Genomic DNA, 24,470 nt, shown 5'->3' with positions numbered 1-24,470 from the left:
CTGGGTAGCCTCCAACCTGATGGCATGAACATTGACCTCTCTAACTTCCATTCATGCCCCTCCTCCCCTTCTTACCCCATCCCTGACATTTTTAGTTGTTTGCCTGTTCTCCATCTCCCTCTGGTGCTCCCCTCCCCCTTTCTTTCTCCTGAGGCCTCCCGTCCCATGATCCTTTCCCTTCTCCAGCTCTGTATCACTTTCGCCAATCACCTTTCCAGCTCTTAGCTTCATCCCACCCCCTCCGGTCTTCTCCTATCATTTCGCATTTCCCCCTCCCCCACTACTTTCAAATCTCTTACTATCTTTCCTTTCAGTTAGTCCTGACGAAGGGTCTCGGCCCGAAACGTCAACAGTGATTCTCCTTATAGATGCTGCCCGGCCTGCTGTGTTCCACCAGCATTTTGTGTGTGTTGTTGACATGAAATTTGTTAACTTAGCAACAATGCAATACATAATATAGAAAAAGAGGGGGAAAATAATAATAAATAAGTAGATCAATAACAATATGCATATATTGAATAGATTAAAATCGTGCAAAAACAGAAATAATGTTTATTTAAAAAGTGAGGTAGTGTCCAAGGGTTCAATGTCCATTTAGGAATCGGATGACAGAGGGGAAGAAGCTGTTTCTAAATCGCTGAGTGTGTGCCTTCAGGTTTCTGTACCTCCTACCTGATGGAAACAGTGAGAAAGGGGTATGCCCTGGGTGCTGGAGGTCCTTAATAATGGACACTGCCTTTCTGAGACACCACTCCCTGAAAATGTCCTGAGTGCTTTGTAGGCTGGTATCCAAGATGGAGTCGACTAAATTGACAACCCTCTTCAGCTTCTTTCGGTCCTGTGCAGTAGCCCCTCCATACCAGACTGATACAGCCTGTCAGAATGCTCTCCATGGTACATCTAAGTAAGTCTTTGAGTGTTTTTGTTGACATACCGGATCTCTTCAAATTCCTAATTAAGTCTAGTCGCTGTCTTGCCTTCTTTATAACTGCATCAATATGTTGGGACCAGGTTAGATCCTCAGAGATCCTGACTGCCAGAAACTGCTCACTCCCTCCACCTCTGATCCCTCCATGAGGATTGGTATGTGTCTCTTCGTCTTACCCCTCCTGAAGTCCACAATCATCCCAGTTCACGATATTTAATGTTTATTTATTTTTTTTTGTATTTGCAGTTTGTTTTTCGGTCCTTTGGGGTGATTTCCATTGATTATATTGTGTTTACTGTGAATACCCGCAGAGTATAATAAGTTTACTTTGAAGTTTAATATTTTTAAATGACCTAAAAATACAATAGAAAGCTGTAAGAATTCTGCAGCTGCTGAGCCAGGAGCAAGCCGTTAGGCTTCAGAACGGCGATGCAGCGTCGGGTTCACTTTAACAGACGGACTGAACCTCAGGAAGGCTCCGCCTGCACCGTCGCAGCTTCCGGCTCCGTCCCTGCTTCATCGGCGATGCTCCGTAACCCGAGCCCCGTGCTCCCGGTCGGGGGCTTCTTCCTCCGCTGCCTCGGCTGGGTGACGGGGACCCGTGCACTGCCAAGGGCGCTCTGCAGCTCCGGAGCCGAGCAGGGGAGGAACACCGCCGGTAATGTTGGCCTGAGACAGTCGCAGGAGATCCTGCAGACGCTAGAGGTCCCGTGTAACAGACACACACTCACACACACACACACACTCACAACACATACACACTCACACAGAGACACACACACACTCACACACATACACACACACTCACACACATACACACACACTCACAACACATACACACACACTCACACACATACACACACACTCACAACACATACACACACACACTCACACACACACACACATACATACACACTCACACTCACACACATACATACACACTCACACACATACACACACACAACACAGACACACACACACTCACACACATACATACACACTCACAACACATACATACTCACACACAGACACACACACACAGACATACACACACTCACACACATACATACATACTCACACTCACACACATACATACACACTCACACACATACACACACACAACACATACACACACACACAGACACACACACACTCACACACATACATACACACTCACAACACATACATACTCACACACAGACACACACACACAGACACACACACACAGACATACACACACTCACACACATACATACATACTCACAACACATACATACTCACACACAGACACACACACACACTCACACACATACACACTCACAACACATACATACTCACACACAGACACACACACACACATACACACTTACAACACAGACACACACACACAGACACACACACACACATACTCACAACACAGACACACACACGCATACAGACACACACACATACACACACACAGACATACACACACTCACACACGTACATACACACTCACAACACATACATACTCACACACAGACACACACACATACACACACACACATACACACACAGACATACACACACACAGACATACACACACACTCACACACACACAGACACACTCACAGACATACACACATGCACACACAAACACACACACGCGCACTCACACACACAGACATACACACTCACACACACATACACACTCACACATATATACACATTCACTCATACACACACACATACACACTCACGCACACACACACAGACATACATACACACTCACACACACATACAGACACACATACACACTCACACAGACATATACACAGACACACATATACACACACACATACACATATACACACTCACACACACACACAGACATACACACACACACACACATACACACTCACACACATACACACTCTCACACACACACATACACATATACACACACACAGAGACACACACACACATACACACTCACACACACACTCACAGACACACACACTCACACACAAACACACACATACAGACTCGCACACACACAGACACACTCACACACACATTCACAGACACACACAGACACACACATACATTCACACACAGCCACACACATACACACTCACACACAGACATACACATACACACTCACTCGCACACACACACACACTCACTCGCACACACACAGACATACACACACACTCGCGCGCGCGCACACACACAGACACAGTTGATGTTTCCGGCCGAGACCTTTCATCAAGGCTGCAAGTGAGGCCGGAGTGAGAAGGTGCGGGGAGGGGAAGGAGCAGGTGAGGGGTGGGGGGGTGATGCAAGAAGCTGAGAAGCGATTGAGTGGAAGGGATGAAGAAGAGAAAATGATGGGAGTGGGGCAGAAAAAAGGGAAGGAGGAAGGGAACTGTAGGGAGTTTAATGGCAGGTCATGAGGATTTGGTTTGGGGAAGAGATGAGGGGGTAACCAGATTGGGGAATGGAAAAGGAGATAAATGGGGAGGGGAAAGGGAGAGAGGATAATTATTGGGTGTTAGAGAAATTGCTGCTGGTGCCATCAGTTTGGTGTCTCTCTGTATGAGTTTGGCCTCATTGTGGCAGAGGGAAGCCATTGATGAACATGTCGAATGGGAGTCAGTCTGGACAAGGCAGACAGTGTGGGTGATGGTTCCTGACACTTGAAATGACCCTCTGACCACGGGATTTATTGCAGTGGATTCAGCTGGGAGACACCTCCACTGTGAACAGTGAGTGGATTTTCAGGGGGCTGTGCAGAGGTTCCAGCTTGTGTCTGTGAACATTAGTGGGTCTCCCCAGATGCTTCAGGCTCTGCAGATCTCCAAGTGAATTTTGTTCCTGACCTTTGAGTCGTAGAGATATATGGTGGCATCCGTCAGTCTCGAGAGACCATGGATCTGCGCCTGGAGTTTCCAGGACACAGGCCTGGGCAGGGTTGTATGGGAGACCGGCAGTTGCCCAAGCTGCAGGCCTTCCCCTCTCCACGTCACTGATGTTGTCCAAGGGAAGGGCACTAGGACCCATGCAGCTTGGCACCGGTGTCGTCACAGAGCAATGTGTTGCTAAGTGCCTTGCTCAAGGACACAAACACGCTGCCTCAGCTGAGGCTCGAACCAGTGACCTTCAGGTTACTAGTCTGATGCCTTGCCCACTAGGCCACGTGCCAACACAAGCCGTAGAGATAAACAGTACAGAAACATGCCTTCTGCGCCATCTTGTCCACACCAGCCAAATGACCTGACTTGGCCTCCTTGTCCTCTAAACGTGTCCAATAGTCTATTGAAAATGGTAATTGTACCTGCTTTTACCACTTCCTTTGGCAATTACCATACCCACTGCTCTCTATGTGAAAAAGATGCTCCCTTTAAAAACGTTTCCTCTTATTCTACACCTGCACCTTCTAGTTTAGGACTCCCCTAATCTGGGGGATAAGACTGTGACCAGTCAACTTATCTACACACCTCATGATTATTATAAACCTCTATAAGGTCACCCCTCCACCTCCTACACTCCAGGGAAAACAGTCCAGCCTCTCCTTATAACCCAAGTCCTCCAGTCTTGGTAATGTCCCCGTAAATCTTTACACTATTTAAGAGACTACTAGGCAGGTATATGGAGGAATTTAAGGTGGGGGGGAGGCTATATGGGAGGCAGGGTTTAAGAGTCAGCACAACATTGTGGGCTGAAGGGACTGTACTGTGCTGTACAATTCTATGTTCTGTGTTCTACTATTCCCAGTTTAATGACCTTCTTCGGAAAGCCTACTATGTCAACTCAGGCCAAGGGGGATGAACTCCTTGTGAGTCAACGGCCACCTACTGTCTGTGTGAGGGGTGGCGTGCCACGCTGTCTTTCGTTCCGCGCCTTGTAAGGCATTCGGAAAGTAGGGTGACCAGAACGGTCCACAGTACTCCAAATGTGGGCTTGCTGAAATCTAGTGTAGCATGACATCCCAATGCCTGTACAAAATACCCTAAACAATGAGGGCAAGAGTGCCAAATGTCTCCTCCATGACCCTGACTACTTGTATCACCTCTTTCAGAGCACTGTGTACTGTGCCCCTAAATCTCTCTTCTACAGTACTCTTCAGGGCCCTATCGTTTACTGTGTAAGTCCTGTCCTGGTTTGTCTTACCAAAGTGCAACACCTTTCAGTTATCTGAGTGAGACTTCTGAAGCTGATGGGGATACAGGGAGACTGAAGAGGGAGGTTGAAGTGGGTCTCAGAGAGCTGGAGAGACAGCTCCTGTGCTGCGAGACTGGGGCGTAAACAAATCTGAAAGGTCTGCAGAAGGTCTGGAGCGTTTGTTCAGTGTTGTAACCCAGCCTGACCTACTGCCTCATCTCTAGAACAGTCTCAGACCTGGAAGAGAACATCTGTGTTCTCTAGCACAGGGGTGGCGAAATAGAACGAGACAGTGCGAGCTTTGACAGGCTGTTGTAAGGTGGTGCTGGTATCACCTCTCCCCCACAGCTCTGTAAACACAACATTGCGGGCTGAAGGGCCTGCACTGTACTGTGTTGTACTGTTCTGTGTTTTATGTTAACCATGTACCAACCTCCCCACATAGCTCAGACAACTATCTGCCAACTGCCTAAGTGGACTGAAAAAAATGAATGCCTTTCATATCATTAGAGGGCCTGACCGTACAATGAGACTGGTTGGATTCCTGATCATTCTTTAGAACATTGCCATGGTATTTTGACTTAAAGTTTCAGGCAGCATTAGTCCAGGGAACAGAGGTAGAAGTCAGCTAAAGGGAATTGATACCATTTCAGGCAGTTGGAAAACAGTGGGATATGATCAATAGCAGGAACTTGATGTTGAATCGGGGCTTTGAGTCCCTTAAACCCTGCCCTGCGACTGGGTTTTGTACCAATCTTCGTAAGAAGTACGATCAGGACTAGGTCATCTGGCCTGCTCTGCATTCAATAAGATTATGGCTGATCTGGCCATAGACTCGTCTCCATCTACCTGCCTTTTCCCCATAACCCTTAATTCCCCAACTATGCAAAAATTCTAACCAACCTTGTCTTAAGTATATTTACTGAGGTAGCCTCCACCGTTTCATCGGGCAGAGAATTCCACAGATTCACCACTCTTGGAAAAGCAGTCCCTCCTCATCTACACCCTAAGTTTACTGCCCTGAGTCCTGAGGCTATGTCCCCTAGTTCTAGTTTCACCCACCAGTGGAAGCAACTTTCCTGCCTCTATCTTGTCTGTCACTTTCATAATTTTATATGTTTCTATAAGATCTCCTCTCATCCTTCTGTTCCAGTGTGTACAGTCCCAGGCAACTCAATCTGTCCTCACCGTTTGACCCCCCCTCATCTCTGGAATCAACCTGGTGAACCTCCCCTGCACTGCCTCCACATGCTTCCTCAAGTAAGGAGACCAGAAACTCAAGCTGCAGCCTCACCAGCACCCTATATAGATGCAGCATCCCTGCTCGTAAGTTCAATCCCTCTGGCAATGAAGGCCAACATTCCATTCATATTTGGATACCAAGTGTACAGGAGACCCCAAAGTTATTCCGCACGAGTTTCACATAATCAGTTAACAATAAAGAGACTTAAAACTAATCCTGATGATATTTAGCTTGATGCCTTCAAAGGTACAAGATATTTCATGCAGATATCTGAAGTTCACACGCAGATGAAATTGTGTTGAGACTGAAAGGTGGGATCTCTGTAGGATTTCCTATTTAGGGCACCCTTCTTTGGAACAAGTTAGAGAAGTAAAAAAAAAAGCACCTGCACGTGCAGGAGTTCTGAACAAAAACAAAATGCTCAGCAGGTCAGGCAGCATTTGTGCAGAGGGTTAAGGTTCAATAGACAATAGATGCAGGAGTAGTCCATTCGGCCCTTCTAGCCAGCACCGCCATTCACTGTGATCATGGCTGATCATACACAATCAGTACCCCGTTCCTGCCCTCTCCCCATATCCCTTGACCCCGCTATCTATAAGAGCACTACCTAACTCTCCCTTGAAAGCATCCAGAGACTTGGCCTCCACTGCCTTCTGGGGCAGAGCATTCCACATATCCACCACTCTCTGGGTGAAAAAGTTTTTCCGCATCTCTGTTCTAAATGGCCTACCCCTTATTCTTAAACTGTGGCCTCTAGTTCTGGACTTGCCCATCAGCGGGATCATGCTTCCTGCCTCCTGTGTGTCCAATCCCTTAATAATCTTAATAATCTTCAGGAGAGGTTAAGGTTTATACCCTGAAATCCCAATTTCTGGGGGGTGAAACTTGTCCAGGCTGGTAGAACAATTCACCCAGAACTTTGTAACAAGCAGTAAACGTTGTGAATGAAATGTTATAAAGACATGCTCTAGAGCTAATGTAGCGTGAGATATTATGGGAAGCTACTCAAGATTATTTAACATACGGGTATTTGGTGAAAGGTCTTTGATCTGAGGCATTCACACTGCTGTTCTCAACCCAGAGGGTGTTTAACCCACTGAGTGTTTCCAACATTTCTGTGTGTATTTTGAAATAAGTGCAGAGTGACACTTAAAGAGGACTTAGTGAACAATGTGCATGTAGCTGAAAGCTTTGGTAAGGTTTTATTTCTCTACGTTACGCAAATACGTTCACTTTTTCTGTCATCCAGTGGTTCTGGGGGCCGCTGATGAGTACTGAGAGAACAATACATTAGTTGTGGTTGTGACAATAGTTGAAATGTTAACGAGTTGGATGCAGTACTGAAAAGGTTTACTAGACCAATAATGAGAAGTACAAGAGGCTGTAGATACAGAATCTAGAGCAACAAACAAGATACTGGAAGAAATCAGCAGGTCAGGCAGTGTCACTGGAGGGAAATGGACAATTAATGTTTTGGGTTGAGAACCTTCACTTGAACCAGATCCGGGAAAAGTTGGACAAGGTCAGGCTTGTATAGACTGGACTTAAAGTAGGGCATGACTTCATAAAAACATTAAAAAACAACCTTGAGGGTCTTGACCGTATAGATGGAGGTGTTTCCTCTGGTGGAAGAATCTAGAACTAGGGGCCAGTGTTTAAGAATGGGGACTTGCCTTCAAAATCTTTTCTCTCAGAACATTATGAATCTTTAGAACTCTTGTCCTCAGAAGGTAGTACGAGCAGAGTTTTTGGATATTTGTGGGGCCTAGGTCAACACTAGATAATCTGGGTGGCTGAAGTGATTGTAGTTAGGAGCTGAATTCCAAGGTTACACATTGTATTGGAGGGTTAAGAGGGTAGGCAGAGAGGGTGACATGGCTCTGCTGGTAAAGAATGACATCAAATCATCAGAGAGATATGAAATAGGATCAGAAGAAGCTGAATACTTGTGGGTTGGGTTAAGAAACTATAAGGGTAAAAGGGCTCTGATAGCCGTTATATGCAGGCCTTCATACAGTAACTAGGATGTGGACTACAGACTAAAACAGGAAATAGAAAAGGCGTTTCAAAAGGGCAATGTTATGATAGTCATGTGAGATTTTAACATGCAGGTTGATTGGGAAAACAAATTGATAAATGGATCTTGAAAGTGAATTTGTTGAATGCCTACAAGATGGCTTTTTAAAGCAATTTGTCATTGAGCTTACTAGGGGATCAGCTATTCTGGATTGAGTGAAACATGGAAACATAGAAAACCTACAGCACAATACAGGCCCTTCAGCCCACAAAGCTGTGCCAAACATGTCCCTACCGTAGAACTACCTAAGCTTTACCCATAGCCCTCTATTTTTCTAAGCTCCAGGACTCCCTTAAAAGACCCTATCGTTACCGCCTCCACTACCGCCACTGGCAGCCCATTCCACGCATTCACCACTCTCTGTGTAATAAACTTACCCCTGACATCTCCTCTGTACCTACTTCCAAGCACCTTAAAACTACTCCCTCTTGTGTTAGCCATTTCAGCCCTGGGGAAAAGCCTCTGTCTATCCACACGATCAATGCCTCTCATCATCTTACACACCTCTATCAGGTCACCTCTCATCCTCGGTCGTTCCAAGGAGAAAAGGCCGAGTTCACTCAACCTATTCTCATAAGGCATGCTCCCCAATCCAGGCAACACCCCTGTAAATCTCCTCTGCACCCTTTCTATGGTTTCCACATCCTTCCTATAGTGAGGCGACCAGAATTGAGCACAGTACTCTAAGTGGGGTCTGACCAGGGTCCTATATAGCTGTAACATTACTTCACAGCTCTTAAGCTCAATCCCATGATTGATGAAGGCCAATGCATGGTATGCCTTCTAAACCACAGGGTCAACCTGCATAGCAGCTTTGAGTGTCCTATGCACTTGGACCCCTAGATCCCTCTGATCCTCCACACTGCCAAGAGTCTTACCATTAATGCAAAATTCTGCCATTTCTCAGCCCAGTTTTGCATTCCTATCAATGTCCCATTATAACCTCTGAAAGCCCTCCACTCTATCCACAACACCCCTAACTTTTGTGTCATCAACAAATTTACTAACCCATCCCTCCAATTTCTCATCCAGGTCATTTATAAAAACCACAAAGAGTAGGGGTCCCAGAACAGATCCCTGAGGCACACCACTGGTCACCGACCTCCATGCAGAATATGACCCGTCTACAACCACTCTTTGCCTTCTGTGGGCAAGCCAGTTCTTAATCCACAAAGCAATGTCCCCTTGGATCCCATGCCTCCTTACTTTCTCAATAAGCCTTGCATGGGGTACCTTATCAAATGCCTTGCTAAAATCCATATAGACTACATCTACTGCTTTACCTTCATCAATGTGTTTAGTCACATACTCAAAAAATTCAATCAGGCTCGTAAGGCATGACCTGCCTTTTGACAAAGCCATGCTGGCTATTCCTAATCATATTATTCCTCTCCAAATGTTCATAAATCCTGCCTCTCAGGATCTTCTCCATCAACTTTCCAACCACTGAAGTAAGACTCACTGGTCTATAATTTCCTGGGCTATCTCTACTCCCCTTCTTGAATAAGGGTACAACATCCGCAACCCTCCAATCCTCCGGAATCTCTCCCGTCCTCATTGATGACGCAAAGATTATTGTCAGAGGCTCAGCAATCTCCTCCCTTGCCTCCCACAGTAGTCTGGGGGTACATCCCATCCAGTCCCGGTGACTTATCCAACTTGATGCTTTCCAAAAGCTCCAGCACATCCTCTTTCTTAATATCTACATTGGTGGCGGGGCAGGTAGTATTGAGGAAACAGTAAGACTGCAGAGGGACATAGACAGATTAGGAGAATGGGTAAGAAGGTGGCAAATGAAATACAATATTGGAAAATGCATGGTCATGCAATTTGGTAGGAGAAATAAATTTGCAGTTTATTTTCTAAAAGAAAAAATCAAAAATCTGAGATACAGGGGACTTGGGAGTCCTTGTGCAGAACACCCTGAAGGTTAACTTGCAGGTTGAGTTGGTGGTGAGCAAGGCAAGGGCAATGTTAGCTTTCATTTCAAGAAATCTAGAGCAGGAATGTGATGCTGAAGCTTTGTAAGGCACTGGTGAGACCTCACCTTGAGTGTTGTGAACAGTTTTGGGCTCCTCATCTGAGGAAAGATGTGCCTGCATTGGTGAGGATTTAGAGGATTTTCACAAGGATGATTCCGGTAATGAAACGGTTATCATACAGGGAAAATTTGATAGCTCTGGGTCTGTACTCGCTGGAATCTAAAACAATGAGGATGGATCTCATTGAAACCTTTTGAACGTTGAGTGATTTTTCCCATGGTGGGGGGAGTCTAGGACAAGAGGGCACAGCCTCAGCGTAGAGGGGCATCCATTTAAAACAGATGTGGAGAAATTTCTCTAGCCAGAGGGTGGTGAACTTGTGGAATTTTTTACCACAAGCATCTGTGGGGGCCAGGGCGTTGGTTGTATTTAAGATGGAAATTGGCATGAACATGACATATGGGTCGATTGGCTCCTAATTCAAATGTACGTGTGCTGGGTAGAGAGTAGCACAATTCAATCCTCACTTTGAGTGCTCTGTGTGCGAACTTTGCATGTTCTGCCTGTGCCTGCTTTCCTCCCACAGCTAGTTGATATTTTCTGTTGTCCATAGTCAGGTGTCATTTCCTTGAAACGGCCTGTATAGAAAATAATTGGGGAAACTGGACAGATGGAATTGCTTTGAGGTCCAGTATTGATTCAGTAGACTGAATGGCCATCTTTCATGTCATGAGAAAATACGAATTGACGAAAAAAATGTTCTTCTAGGTTTAAATCGGGCATTTGTTTAGATCTACTGATGTCAACAGTGCCAAGTGGGCTGAGTTGAAGGTGTCATCTGTCAGACTTGGACATACCCAGTTCCAGCTTTTTGATGTGGGCAGTATTGATAACTGAGATAAAATAAGACAAGGTAGAGTATTTGTGTCTGTCAGCCCTTCTAGTGTGATGCACTTGTTGCAGGGTCCCTTGGACCCCGAGTGTACATAACAGCTTTCCCAGGAGCCAAGAGGGCAGGTGTGGGATCAGGCAATGAGTGTGCTTCCTGCACTGTCCCTCCACAATCAGGGATAGAGATGTAGTCAGTACCCTCTGTGAATGGAACACTTCGAAACCTTAACTGCAGGGCGGTGCTTGATGTAGCCCTCTGGCCTCCGTCCCACAGCTGCCTGCTTGGTGCATCCATGCCCGACTGACACGAAGGAGGCATCTCAACTCAAAAGAACAGGTGCTAGGAAAATTTGGTATCCCATTGAAATCCTGGGGCTGAATCTACAGTCTCCTTGTTCACACTTGGGATGAGAAAGGTATATCACAGAATGTCAAATGGCATAATGGTAACCATTATTTGTGCTATACGCTACGTGTAGTGTGCTGTTGGTAATGTGGTTTGCACCTTGCCCCAAAGGAACACTATTTCATTTGGCTATATTACTGTATGGTTGAATGATAATTGAACTTGACCTTCAAGAAAAGGAAACAAGTGTGATGTGGAAACTACAGAGAGGTCTTTCTGATGTCTGACACAAGGACTTAATGAACCAACTCCTCCCCATGGTTGAAGACCTGCTTTCTGAATCGCAGAGTGAATTGTGTCTGTCTAAATGATCTCCACTCCGTGCAAACCTTAATGATAACAAGGGGAGTGGCACCAGTCTCTGTATGTGGCCTTCTGTAATCTCACTCCAGACTTTGTTCATCAGTCAGGATAGAATGTGGAACCCCCTCCTCACCCACAGAAATTCATCTCTCACATTTGCTCCACAAAAGCAAGTAAGTCATGATACTAACCAAGGGCAGAACTAATCTCAGTGAGGATGGGTGTCAAACAAGGCCTGTCACAGCACGAACAAGTCTACCAATCTTTCCTGCTGCATCATTGGACAAAATTCCCAACAATCCTCCCCAGGACTGGAGTTAATCTTCAGAACAAATAGCAAACTTTTCAATCCACAGTGTCTACACTACAGAACCAGAAAGACTACAGTAGTGAGCTGCAGTGGGCAGTTGGCACTTCCATTCACACCCACCTGGGTGTCGATCTCTAAGACACTATTGACTCGTTCACTGAGATATACCTGAGGGTGGATCTATGCTCAATGTCTGAAAGACCAGGATTGTCCACCAACCTTCCCCTGTTGCACTCCACAGCCTTTTGATGGGCGAGACCCGGAGAACTTGAAGCATTTTCCATATCTCGGGAACTATCTTCCAGCAAGGGGTGACATTGATGGTGAATTTCACCACTTTTGGTCTTTGGATAATAAAAGATATTTGAAAACCAAGTTGTCAGACCTGGTACAAACCTGATGGTCTGCCTGGCAGCTGCGATCCCTGCCTTCCTATGTTTCTGAGCCTTGGACTACCTGCAAGAGCATCTCAACAAACACTGTCCCCACAAAGTCCTCAGTGGAAGGATAAGCAAACCAATATCAGACTCTCCTCTCAGGCCAACGCCCTCAGCACTGAGTCCCTCTAATTTGTAATGACCAGCATGCTCAAAAATCTTGTGATTTTTCGCCCAGTGACAATAACGTGTGCGCACTGAATAATTTCTTCAATAGAAACAGTATAAGTAAGCCAGTTCTAAAATCTGCAGACAAATCATCACAAACTCCATGTTGCCAACACTGTCCACATCAGAAACCAGAAAAGGAAATGTGATTGTTTATCATCGTGAAATATAGGTAATGTGCCAACGAGGTGGAGGGTGACAACCTTTTGCGCGCAGTTTAAATTCCTTCGTGCATTAGAAGCAAAAGGTGTGTGCGCACGCACAAGTGCACACCATAGAGGGAACATTGGTGGTGACCACCTTGCATCCACGGTCTACTGATCTACATCAGCCACATCCCAACCGTTGACGTCTGAATGGAACGAAGCCATTATCAATCCCGAAGGACTACTTCAGAAGATTTCCTCTAATGTAAATGAGTCTATGTCATAAGCATGAAGAACAATCCTCTAGTAAATCATTGCAAGGGCTTTTTTGGATCCCTTGATGGTGGAGAGGGAGTGGGTAAATCAGGAGGTGTTGCATTTTCCAGAAAACGTTGGAGAAAACACAGCAGGCAGCATCTGCAGATGGTGGAAATCGAGAGCAACACACATGCTGAAGGAACTTGTCTGTGCTTCTTTTGATTCCGAGCATCTGCAAAATGCCTTATGTTTATGAGGCACTGCATCTCCCTGCAGTTGCCTGGGCAAATGCTGTATGAAGGGGAGTGATTGGTGGGGATCTGAAGGAGAACTCCCATCAGCATGCTGAAAGAGCGAGAAGGTTATGCACCTGTAATGATCAGTTGTTTTCTCTCCAGAAACACTGATCAGCTCGGCAGGAATCCATTGGTTTCAGATTCCAGCAGTAGCTGACGAAACAGCATACCCTAACGCCTTCACCATCATTTTGGGAGACTTTAACAAGGCCAGTCTGAAAAAAATCACTCAGTGATTACCATCAACAGGTCACTTGCAATACCAGAGGAAACAACACACTGTGCCATTGCTACACCACCATCAAGAATGCCTACCGCGCTATCCCACGCCCTCACTTTGGAAAGTCTGATCACCTGGCTGTACTTCTACTCCCTGAGTATAGGCAGAGACTGAAGACTGCAGCACCAGCAGTGAGGAGCAAAAAGGTCTGGACAAGGGAAGCACAGGAGCGCCTACAGGACTGCTTTGAATCGGTGGACTGGACAGTATTCAGGGATTCATCTTCAAGCCTGGATGAGTATGCCGCAGTTGTTACTGACTTCATTAAAACCTGTGTGGATGAGTGTGTGCCCACAAAGACTTACTGTACATTCCCAAACCAAAAGCTGTGGATGAACCAGGAGCTATGTCGTCTGCTGAAGGCTAGATCTCTGGCATTCATGTCTGACAACCCAGGCCTGTACCAGAAAACCGGGTATGATTTGCGGAGGGCTATTTCAAGGGTGAAGAGACAATTTCAAACGAGATTGGAGGCGACATTGCAGCTCTGGCAGGGTTTGCAGGACATTACGTCGGACAAAGCTAAACCCAATAGCATGAATGGCAGCATTGCTTCACTACTGGATGAACTCAATTTTCTCTATGCCCGTTTTGAAAGGGAGAACACAACTACAGCTGTGAAGATTCCGCTGCACCCGGTGACCCTGTGATCTCTGTCTCAGAAGCCAATGTTAGGCTGTCTTTAAAGAGAGTGAACCCTCGCAAGGCAGAAGGTTCAAAGATCAAATTTAAAGTCATCGAAATGAATACAATATACGTCCTGAAATGCTTTTTCTTCACAACCATGCACGAAAACAGAGAAGTGCCCAGAGAATGAACAGCATTTAAACGTGAGAACCCCAGTCTCCCCCTCAGCTCCCCACTCCCGCGCGTAAGCAGCACTGAGCAACAATCCTCCCTCCCCCCACCAGCAAAAAAAAGCATCGGTACAATCACCGAGCCCAAGCGTGTGCTAAGCAATAGCAAAGACACAGATCAAAGTTATCCCAAAGGCTTCACATTTCATCCAAAATTCGACAACCCACAGGTTCTCTCTCTCCCTGGCAAGGGAGAGGGAGGTGTCCCCCCTTTTCACAGCGATCTGGGAGACATAACATCAACCCGCTGGTTTATGATGTTAAAAGTCCGTTCCGTCGCTTTTTTCGAGTTTTGTGTCCGAAGATTGCAAAGACCTGGGGTCTTCGGGCCCACAGTGAAAGATTTTCTGGCCTCCCCGACGACACACGAGTCTCCTGCCATGAAACTGATCCTGGATCCGCCCGTCTCCAGAGCCCTGAGATCTTAGGCTTCCGAACACGATCGAGACTCTCAGGCCGAACCCTTGGCATGTCGAATAACACGGCCAGTCGTGGAGAACCGGTCCCACTCCCTCAAAGAACTGAAGCCTGCGTGTAACTCCAGGTCAGGATCTTCAAAACAACCCTGAAAGGGAAAAATAAAGATACTAAAGATAGAAATAGAGCTGTTTCCGAAGAGGCAAGCAAAGGAGTTGCTGTTATGCGCCATTATCCCTCCTAAGCTTCACCTCTGCCTGGATGGAGTACCTGGTAAGGCTCTGAAAACCTGTGCCAACCAACTAGCGGGAGTATTCAAGGACATTTTCAACCTCTCACTGCTGTGGGCAGAAGTTCCCACTTGCTTCAAAAAGGTAACAATTATACCAGTGCCTAAGAAGAATAATGTGGGCTGCCTTAATGACCGTTGACCAGTAGCACTCATATTGACAGTGATGAAATGCTTTGAGAGGTTGGTCATGACTAGACTGAACTCCCGCCTCAGCAAGGACCTGTACCCATTACAATTTGCTGATCACCACAATAGGTCAACGGCTGATGCAATCTCAATGGCTCTCCACATGGCTTTAGACCACCTGGACAACACAAACACCTATGTCAGGATGATATTCATCGACTATAGCTCAGCATTTAATACCATCATTCCCACAGTCCTGATTAAGAAGTTGCAGAACTTGGGCCTCTGTACCTCCCTCTGCAATTGGATCCTCAACTTCCTAACCGGAAGACTACAATCTGTGCAGACTGGTGATAACATATCCTCCTCGCTGACGATCAACCCTGGTGTGTGTGCTTAGCCCACTGCTCTACTTTCTCTTTACACATAACTGTGTGGCTAGGTATAGCTCAAATACCATCTATAAATTTGCTGATGATGCAACCATTGCTGGTAGAATCTTAGCTGGTGACGAGAGGGCGTACAGGAGTGAGATATGCCAAGTAGTGGAGTGGTGCCGTAGCAACAACCTGGCACTCAATGTCAGTAAGATGAAAGAGCTGACTGTGGACTTCAGGAGGGGTAAGACAAAGGAACACATACCAATCCTCATAGAGGGATCAGAAGTGGAGAGAGTGAGCAGTTTCAAGTTCCTGAGTGTCAAGATCTCTGAGGATCTAACCTGGTCCCAACATATCAATGTAGTTATAAAGAAGGCAAGACAGTGGCTATACTTTATTAGGAGTTTGAAGAGATTTGGCATGTCAACAAATACACTCAAAAACTTCTATAGTTGTACCGTGGAGAGCTTTCTGACAGGCTGCATCACTGTCTGGTATGGGGTGGGGGGGGGGGGGGGCTACTGCACAGACTGAAAGAAGCTGCAGAGGGTTGTAAATTTAGTCTGCTCCATCTTGGGTACTAGCCTACAAAGTACCCAGGACATCTTCAGGGAGCAGTGTCTCAAAGGCAGCGTCCATTATTAAGGACCTCCAGCACCCAGGACATGCCCTTTTCTCACTGTTTCTATCAGGTAGGAGGTACAGAAACCTGAAGGCACACACACAGTGATTCAGGAACAGCTTCTTCCCCTCTGCCATCCAGTTCCTAAATGGACATTGAACCCTTGGATACTACCTCACTTTTTTTTAATATACAATATTTCTATTCTTGCATGCTTTTAAAAAAATCTATTTAATATACATATACTGTCATTGATTTACCTGTTTATTTATTATTATTATATTTTTTCTCTGCTAGATTATGTATTGCATTGAACTGCTTTTGCTAAGTTAACAAAGTTCATGTCACATGCCGGTGATAATAAGCCTGATTCTGATTTCAGCCCACGGAGTTTTCTCACCATTTCTACACTATTCCTATCATAATCTATTTTATTCTCCCCATATTACAATCAACTCAACAGACTGTACGCCGCATGTACACACTAAGGTCAATTTACATTGCCCAATTAACTTAGCATCTCGCACACGTAGGAGGAATCCGGAGCACCTAGAAGATACCCACATAGTTAGAGGAAGAACGTGTAAACTCCACACAGAAAGCACCTGAGGCCAAGGCTAAACCTAGGTTGCTGGAGTGGTGAGATCTTCTTGCTGCAACTCTGTGCTGCATTAACATGTCATGGAGTCATGCACCATGTATTTGGACCCTTTGGGTACGTCGTCGTAGTTGGATGTCGAGTATCTACTGATACTGAACCGTTTGCTGAATGAAGGGTCTCCAACTGAAATGTTGATTGTCTATTTTCCTCCATAGATATTGCATGACCTGCTGAATTCCTCATTTGCTGCTATTGTTTTCACTTAAACTGGTTCCTCAGACGCTGATGAACTTGTCGAGTATTTTCATCATTTATTCTGAGGTGAACGTTCCTGTTGGATACACCATATAAATATGCATGAAAAGCAAGAAAGAAAGTGCAGATGCCTGAGATTTTAAGAATGAGAAGAAACCCAGGAAAATGCCAGAAAATCTCAGTAGTTCAGGTAGCATCCTTGCAAAGAGAAATAGTTGTCTTTACAGGTTGAAGAACTTGCCATCAGAACTGAAGAAGAGAGAAGATAATTAGTTTTAATTTGTGGAGTGGGGGAGCAGGGTGGTTAAGAGAAAGGGAACATCTCTGACAGGGTGTGGCCAGGATTCCTTAGGGTTTTGTTGTAAATGAGGACACTAGTGTAGACCAGCAGGTAAGGCTTTGCTGATGAATAGAGGAAGTCTGAGCCAGTGTCACAGTCAGTTGACCTGGTCCGGTCTGAGACAGAGAAAGTGAGATACCAAAAATTCTCAGATTAATTTCTTTGTTTATGTTCTTCCTCACTAATGGCTACTATTTTTTATAGCCTACACCGCCCTTCCCCAATAGCCTATTAGTGTGTTGACTGAATGATCTTGTTTCAACTGTTGACCTGGTTTGTGGCGATCTGTTGGCTTGGTTTATTGGTGGGTTTCCACAGAATGCTAGAGGAACTTAGCAGATTGGGGCGCATTTGTGGAGAGGAGCTGAATCAGTACTTCGGGCTTGAGACCCTTCATGTAGTTGATTCATGGGCCCAGTTTGCAGCAAAGGCCTTGTTCATGAAGTGGGGAGAGGGTGATGTGGGAATAAGGGGTTGCGGATGCTAGACTCTGAGCAGTAAGTTAGATGATAAGGGAGGGGTGATGGGAAGATAAAACTAGTGGGGAAGGGAAATAAAGTTAGGTAATGAGAGCTGGAGTGCTGTATAACTCGGGTAGATGAGGAGAAAAGAGCAGGGGAATTTTTGAAAATGCACAATTCTGTAATAATCAAAGTATACACGGCAGAATATGAAATGCTGCCCCGCGAGGGTGCATTTGGCTTCACCCAGGGAGTGGAGAGAGGCCAACAGGTCGCTGAGGGGAGAACTGAAGAGAATCAGGGGGGAGGGGCGGGCCCCTGGAAATGGGCGGGACTTACGAGCCCGCCCTCAGACGACGGCTGCCGCTGATTGGACCGGCGGCTGCCCATCGGCGCTGATCGGGGCGGCCGATTGGAGGTTACGTTGATTGACGTGGCGATTGATTGGAGCGCGGGTTTTGGCGGGCTCTTTGGACTTGTCACGTCCCGGCCTAATTTGCCGCGGATCTCCGAAGTGTTTGGATGTGATTCTTAAACGTACAAATCGACCGCAAAGTGTACTTTCTATAAGTAATAACGTTTTGTGGTGGAACTGTGACGCCTTCGGCTGTTTTTATAAATAATTTATTATCAATTCCCGTGACCATGCCGACAAAGAAACGGAAAGCTTGTAACGACAGCGACCGTAAGTACAATAGCAAATGGGAAGGAACATTTGTCGGAGTTTATTGTAAATTGTGCTACTGCAACACTTTACCGAGAAATAGCAATCTTTCAAGTCATGAAAAATCGGAGAACTCCGTCAAGAGGCCAGGCGCAACTTAACGTAACCAAGCCTCCTAGGCAAGGTAGTGATGAAGTTAAGGCGGTAGAGCTGCAAAAGTCATTGTGCCTTTCTCCCCCAGCCATGCCGAACTCAGCAGCTGACCCCGTTTCACCGGTGAAGAACGCCGTGCTCAAGTTCGCCAAGCTGAGCGAGAATGCGTACCGGCCGACACGGGGCTCGGCCCGGGCGGCGGGCTACGACCTTTACAGGTGAGTCTTCGGGCTGGGGAACTGCTCTGGGCGGCATCTTCCTTCGCATTTTATTATTCGAATTAACCCATCATTGATTTTTCAAAAGAAAACACATAATAGGAAGCCTGCGCTGCTATTGCATGTTTTTATTTTCACTTTGCCACCAAATCCTTCACCCTGGGCTCTGATGCTCTCCCTTTCCCGCGCGATATGTTCACTTCCGGCGCTCTCTTCTCTCTCCTCCCCCCGCCACTCTGTCTTGTGGGTTGAGTATCCCTCCTCTGCACCCCATCAGTGATAGCCATCGTATGTCACAATTCTAGGGTTATAGCATTGCAGGAGGCCATTCTGTCCATTGGTTTACAGAGCGAACACATTTCTCTGTTCCCCTTGACCATCTTTTTCTCTGGTGCTTGTCTGCTCTAACTTTATGACCACCTGCTTGTACAAGAGGCATTTTAGGGTGGGTAGCAGGGGTGCAGTGCTAATTCTCTACGTGCTGGAGCAGTACGGGGTTGGGGGGGGGTTTGATTGATAAGTTTGTGGCTTAAGGTGGGAGATGAGTTATACAACTCATTACATGCATGTGCAGTGATTGATTATGCAGAAAGTTTGAAGTTAGTAACTTATGTGGTATTTCTGTTTCAGATAATTGAAAATTGCTAGGTTTTTTAAAGCGCACGCACATGCACCCACACACACTCCTCTCTTATAATGTCAAGCACTAAACCAAGATGAAAGAAATATGAATTCCAGAGCTCCACAGCAATATAATGATAGTTAAGACATTAACAAGATTTTAGCCTATCACTACACTTCAGTGTATAACTGGTACAATAAAACATCTGAACAGGGATACAAGCCTGACTTCGAAGGGCCATTACTTTCAGAACTGAATTTGGACCCAGTTAGAAAATTTGAGCCAGAAGCAGGCAAAACAGCTTTTGTCACTTTTACTGTTATCAGTCTCTTGTACGTTATTCTTGTTATGCTCCTCAGCTTATTTACGAAAGAAGTTAACATTGTTTGCTTAGAAGCCATAGGGTTGTTAGTGAGAAAAATTTACTTTTGTATTAGCAAGTAATCAACGGACCATCACAGATGTAGCCTTACTAAAGGCTGATTTATACTTGTGCGTCGCATCTACACTGTACATACCGCGTACCCTACGCCATAAAAAAGTAACTCCCACGTTGTGGCGACGCAGACTGCAACAACTGTGATTGGTCCGCTTGGTAGCATTGCATTTCCTCCACATTTCCGGTTGCTTCTTCTCTGCCATGTCTGTACACCGATGAGAAATAGATGAACCGAATAGTCAGATCTACCTGCTGACATACGAAAATCTTTAAAATGCATTTCCTCGTCCATGTCTCTCACGAAGAAACTTAACACAGTGGCATAGAAACCCCCCTGCCAACTAGCATTTTGGCGCAGACCAACGCATGCGAGAGCCTACACAGAAGTGAAAATCAGGGCCACGGTGTAGCCTGTATGCACAAGTATAAATCAGCCTTAATACAACTGAGTCAGAGCGGACAGCAGGACCCGCAGCGCTTAGCAGTGTTCCTAAGCAGGTATAAAAATAACAGAAGTAAAGCAAATAAGCTTTTTACACTTTCAGCCACCTGATTTGGAACCAAGTAATCAAGTATGAAAAAAAGAACGTCTAATGAAGCCACAAGTATTGCTGAATATTACTATCAAAAGCAGTAGGTTGGCAACTCTGCCTCGTACCGTTTCTCTCGCAGAAGTGGTTGGACAGGATGTGTACCTCTGAATGTCAATACTCACGATATCCTCCCAAGTCGGGTATTACTTGTTTAGACCAATACAGCTTCTGTTTAGAACATACAGGCCCTTTGGCCCACAAAGTTGCCCTACCACCCATATACCCCTTCACCTTAAATTCCTCCATATAACTGTCTAGTACTCTCTTAAATTTCACTAGTGTACCTGCCTCCACCATTGACTCAGGATTTAGTCTTTAAATACATAAAAAGTTAAAGAAGCTTGAATCTTTACGTAAGTTATTATCATATCTATACAAATAAAAAATATTGTATTTTGGAAGTGACAAATGTTAACGGGGAAGAGAGCAACCATTTGGGAGGTTTGGAAATGCATTTTGTCTCATTCATTGCCTCACTAAATTACTCTTTTTCCTATCAGCAAAAAGAGAAAAAGAGCCTCTTTCCAATCAACTACAGTTGGTGGAACTAGGCTAAGGGGTTGATCCGTTATTAATGATAGTTGAAATAACGTAAAGCTAGCTTATAGCCTGGAAATGTTTTTTCCCATTTGGCTTGTTTAAAAAAAAAACTAAATTCACTTTATCTAGGTTTAAAGAGGATTTTGGATGATTATCTTGAACATTTCATCACAATCAGGCCGAAGATAAGCGAGCAGTGAATTTTTGTTTCATTATTTTCGACTTTTAACCTTAGGTTTCGATGTTCATTCCTTGCTTAATATAGCTCCTACCTGGAATCCAAAGAGCGGAAAAATGCTCACACTTGTGTACAATTGTCCCTCGGCTGGAGAGAGACTGAGGATCTGTGAAATGGCAGGAGGCTACAGCAGGGTATGCTGGAGAAACAATGAGTCGAGCGAGGATGAATTTCACAAATACCTAAATAAAAAACAGTCACAGCTCCAGGATTTCACCAAAAACGATCAATTATCCTATCTTAATGTTAGTGGTATTTTCTCCACCAGCCACCAACTCCTCTCCCCAACCTCCGTTCTTGTGAAATTCTCTCTATTTAAAATGTGGCCGCTGTTAAATTCTACTTGTTTATTTTGACACTTATTTTACGAGGTGCCGGAGCGACGCTCTGGTGAGCTCTGGCAGCACTGCACCTGGTGGGTAGTAACCACTTATGTGACATATAAATTCAAGAACGAGGTGGGTATTAAAGTGCATGGATGGTGCACTTTTTCTTGATTATTTACTCCAGCTTGTTCAGTTCAATTCTCTGGTTGTCTTGCAGTGCCTATGATTATGTGATCCTTCCTCAGGATAAAGTTATTGTGAAGACTGATATTCAGATTGCACTTCCTCCTGGTTTCTATGGCAGAGTGGGTAAGTGTTAATAATTGCTACTTTTAGCTTTCATGTATTTTTGTTTTATTTTAAATTATCAAGTACTCACTATAGAATGCATCTCAATTCAAATATGCCTATATACCTCAGGATCAGGGAACTCCTCGATGATTGTAGGAGATGACTGTTGAGACTGCACAAAGTGGTTGTGACAGCTTTGGACGCAATTCTTTTCTAACATTTGACTCTTCTCATTTTATCAATGCGTTGTCTCCAGATGATATCAGATGCAATCTCCATTCACCTTTCCAAGCACCTACCTTTGATCACCTCTGTAATTCCCCACTTGTCTAGCAGTGAAACATAGAAGCTCCGTGTTTGAGGATCCCTCACTGCGTCTCAGCTGTTCGACTTCCATACTGCTTCTGAGATTGGGTTTGAGGAGCTCCAAGCATGAACGTAAGGGACAAGCCAGCGACAGCATAGCTGGTGAATTGTTGGTTCAATTGTGTGTTGCATTACTATATGCAAGAAGGAAATTGGCAAGCTTCTGATTCAGAGTTGGTGTAGTGTGTTCTACTGACATTGCACGTAGTGCATTCTTTAGACTGGACAAACCTTTCCGCCAAGCTGTTTGTAGCTGTAAGATACAGTCTGGAAGTAATATATTGCTTATTCTATTTGTTTCCAGGAATGGCTGAAGCTGTCCTGCAACAAACTGTGGTTCATCGACACTGGCTATGTGTTCTGGAACCCCAGTCCTTAAGAATAGGCTTCCCAATACACCAACAGAGTGTGAGGCTGTAGTGGAGGCCATTGGGAACACTTGTGGGTAGCTGCATGCACAACTACCAAGAAATTTTTGCCCATGAATGGATAGCAAAATTCACATGAATCCTCTGCCAGAGCAATGCAAGCCATTCCCAGGGATGGAGAAGAGCTGTTCTTGGCATCTTCTGGACATGTTGGCATTCCAAGCAGTGTATGGCAAGCTACTCAATCTGTTGATCTGTTCCAAGCCACTGGACAAAACTTTGAGCTAACACTTTCATTGTGACCACTCCTAGATGTAGGTCTCCCCAAGAATTTAGCTCTCCGCTTGAATGGTACAAGAACTCTCAATTCCCACAGAAGGTAACCCCCTATCAAGTTTGTCCTGGCTGTGGTAAATCTGTGGGAAGTTTCTGCTGCACATTGCAGCTGTTTTGGGTTCCCACGTAAACCAGGGACTGGAGTCTTTTCCAGTTTCCCTTTGGATCATCTCTGTCATAGTAGGGAGACTTTCGATTTGCATTAAGGAGAACACGTCAAAAGGAGTAAGTTTTCAGGTATTTCATTTTCCAAGGTAAATGGGATAGTCCATCAGCATTTTCATGATTAATTGTTTTCTTGGATTCAGTCTCGTAATTGTGTCCTCTAAGAAATGGAGCCTATCTCTGCATCCGTGCTTCTGCTGTTAGTGGAACACCCCTTCAGGGGACTGAAAATGGACACTAGTGGTTGATGGCCAGCAATCAGTAACTCTGCTATACAGGTACTGTTTGAAACGTATTGCATCCCAAACCAGACTCAAGGCCTCTCTTACAACCTGTGCATACTTTTTCTCTGCAGTAGTAAAGGAATGTGATGCAAAGGCTATGCGGTGTTCATTTCCATCACTATTACCATGTGATAAGACTGCACCTATTCCATAAGGGAAAGTGTCACAGGCAAGCTGATGTGGATCATGGTGTGTGAGTACAATGTCTGACATCACCACTTCCTTTACCTTTTTGAAAGCCACCTCATACTGCCTTGTCCATTGCCATTTTTTTCCCTCCGATCTGTAGTAGTGAGTTCCAGGAGTGGAGCACAGTAGCCAGATCTAGCAAGAACCTGTTAAAGTAATTGAGAATTTCTGAAATGGACCACAACTGTGACATGTCCTTTGGCTTTGGGGTATCCACCATTGCTTGAATTTTCTCAGCACTCTTATGTAATCCTTGTATGTAAATAGTGTGACCACAATAAGTGAAGCTTGGTTTAAAGAATTAGCACTTGTTACATCATGCTCTGAGCCCATGATCTTTTAATCTTTTTAAGTGTCTTCAGATTTTGGAGATGTTCTTTGTCATCCTCACTGGTAGCAGTGATGTTGTTTAGGTAACACTGCCTGGGCAACCTTGCAGCATCTGGTCCCATAGCTTTC

At 45.2% G+C, this 24,470-nt stretch overlaps 1 protein-coding gene across 2 annotated transcripts in view; it reads left to right on the top strand.

Moving 5' to 3' along the window:
• The first annotated feature begins 1,394 nt into the window (after window positions 1-1,394).
• Window positions 1,395-24,470, top strand: part of LOC132378819 (deoxyuridine 5'-triphosphate nucleotidohydrolase-like) — a 45,786-nt gene continuing 22,710 nt past the window's right edge. Inside the window, exons 1-3 of one of the 2 annotated variants that reach the window (XM_059946043.1) lie at window positions 1,395-1,586; window positions 19,125-19,254; window positions 22,230-22,321. In XM_059946043.1, the coding sequence (XP_059802026.1) occupies window positions 1,454-1,586; window positions 19,125-19,254; window positions 22,230-22,321 (355 nt within the window). In that variant the 5' untranslated portion in view covers window positions 1,395-1,453. Of the gene's footprint in view, window positions 1,587-18,700; window positions 18,905-19,124; window positions 19,255-22,229; window positions 22,322-24,470 lie in introns of those variants that run through there. The other variant, XM_059946044.1, reaches the window with a different exon arrangement.

The sequence above is a fragment of the Hypanus sabinus genome, chromosome 21, assembly GCF_030144855.1.
Source record: "Hypanus sabinus isolate sHypSab1 chromosome 21, sHypSab1.hap1, whole genome shotgun sequence".
NCBI classification, from domain to species: domain Eukaryota; kingdom Metazoa; phylum Chordata; class Chondrichthyes; order Myliobatiformes; family Dasyatidae; genus Hypanus; species Hypanus sabinus.
The sequence above is the reverse complement of the archived record's forward strand: the minus strand, read 5'-3'. Positions and strand labels throughout refer to the sequence as shown.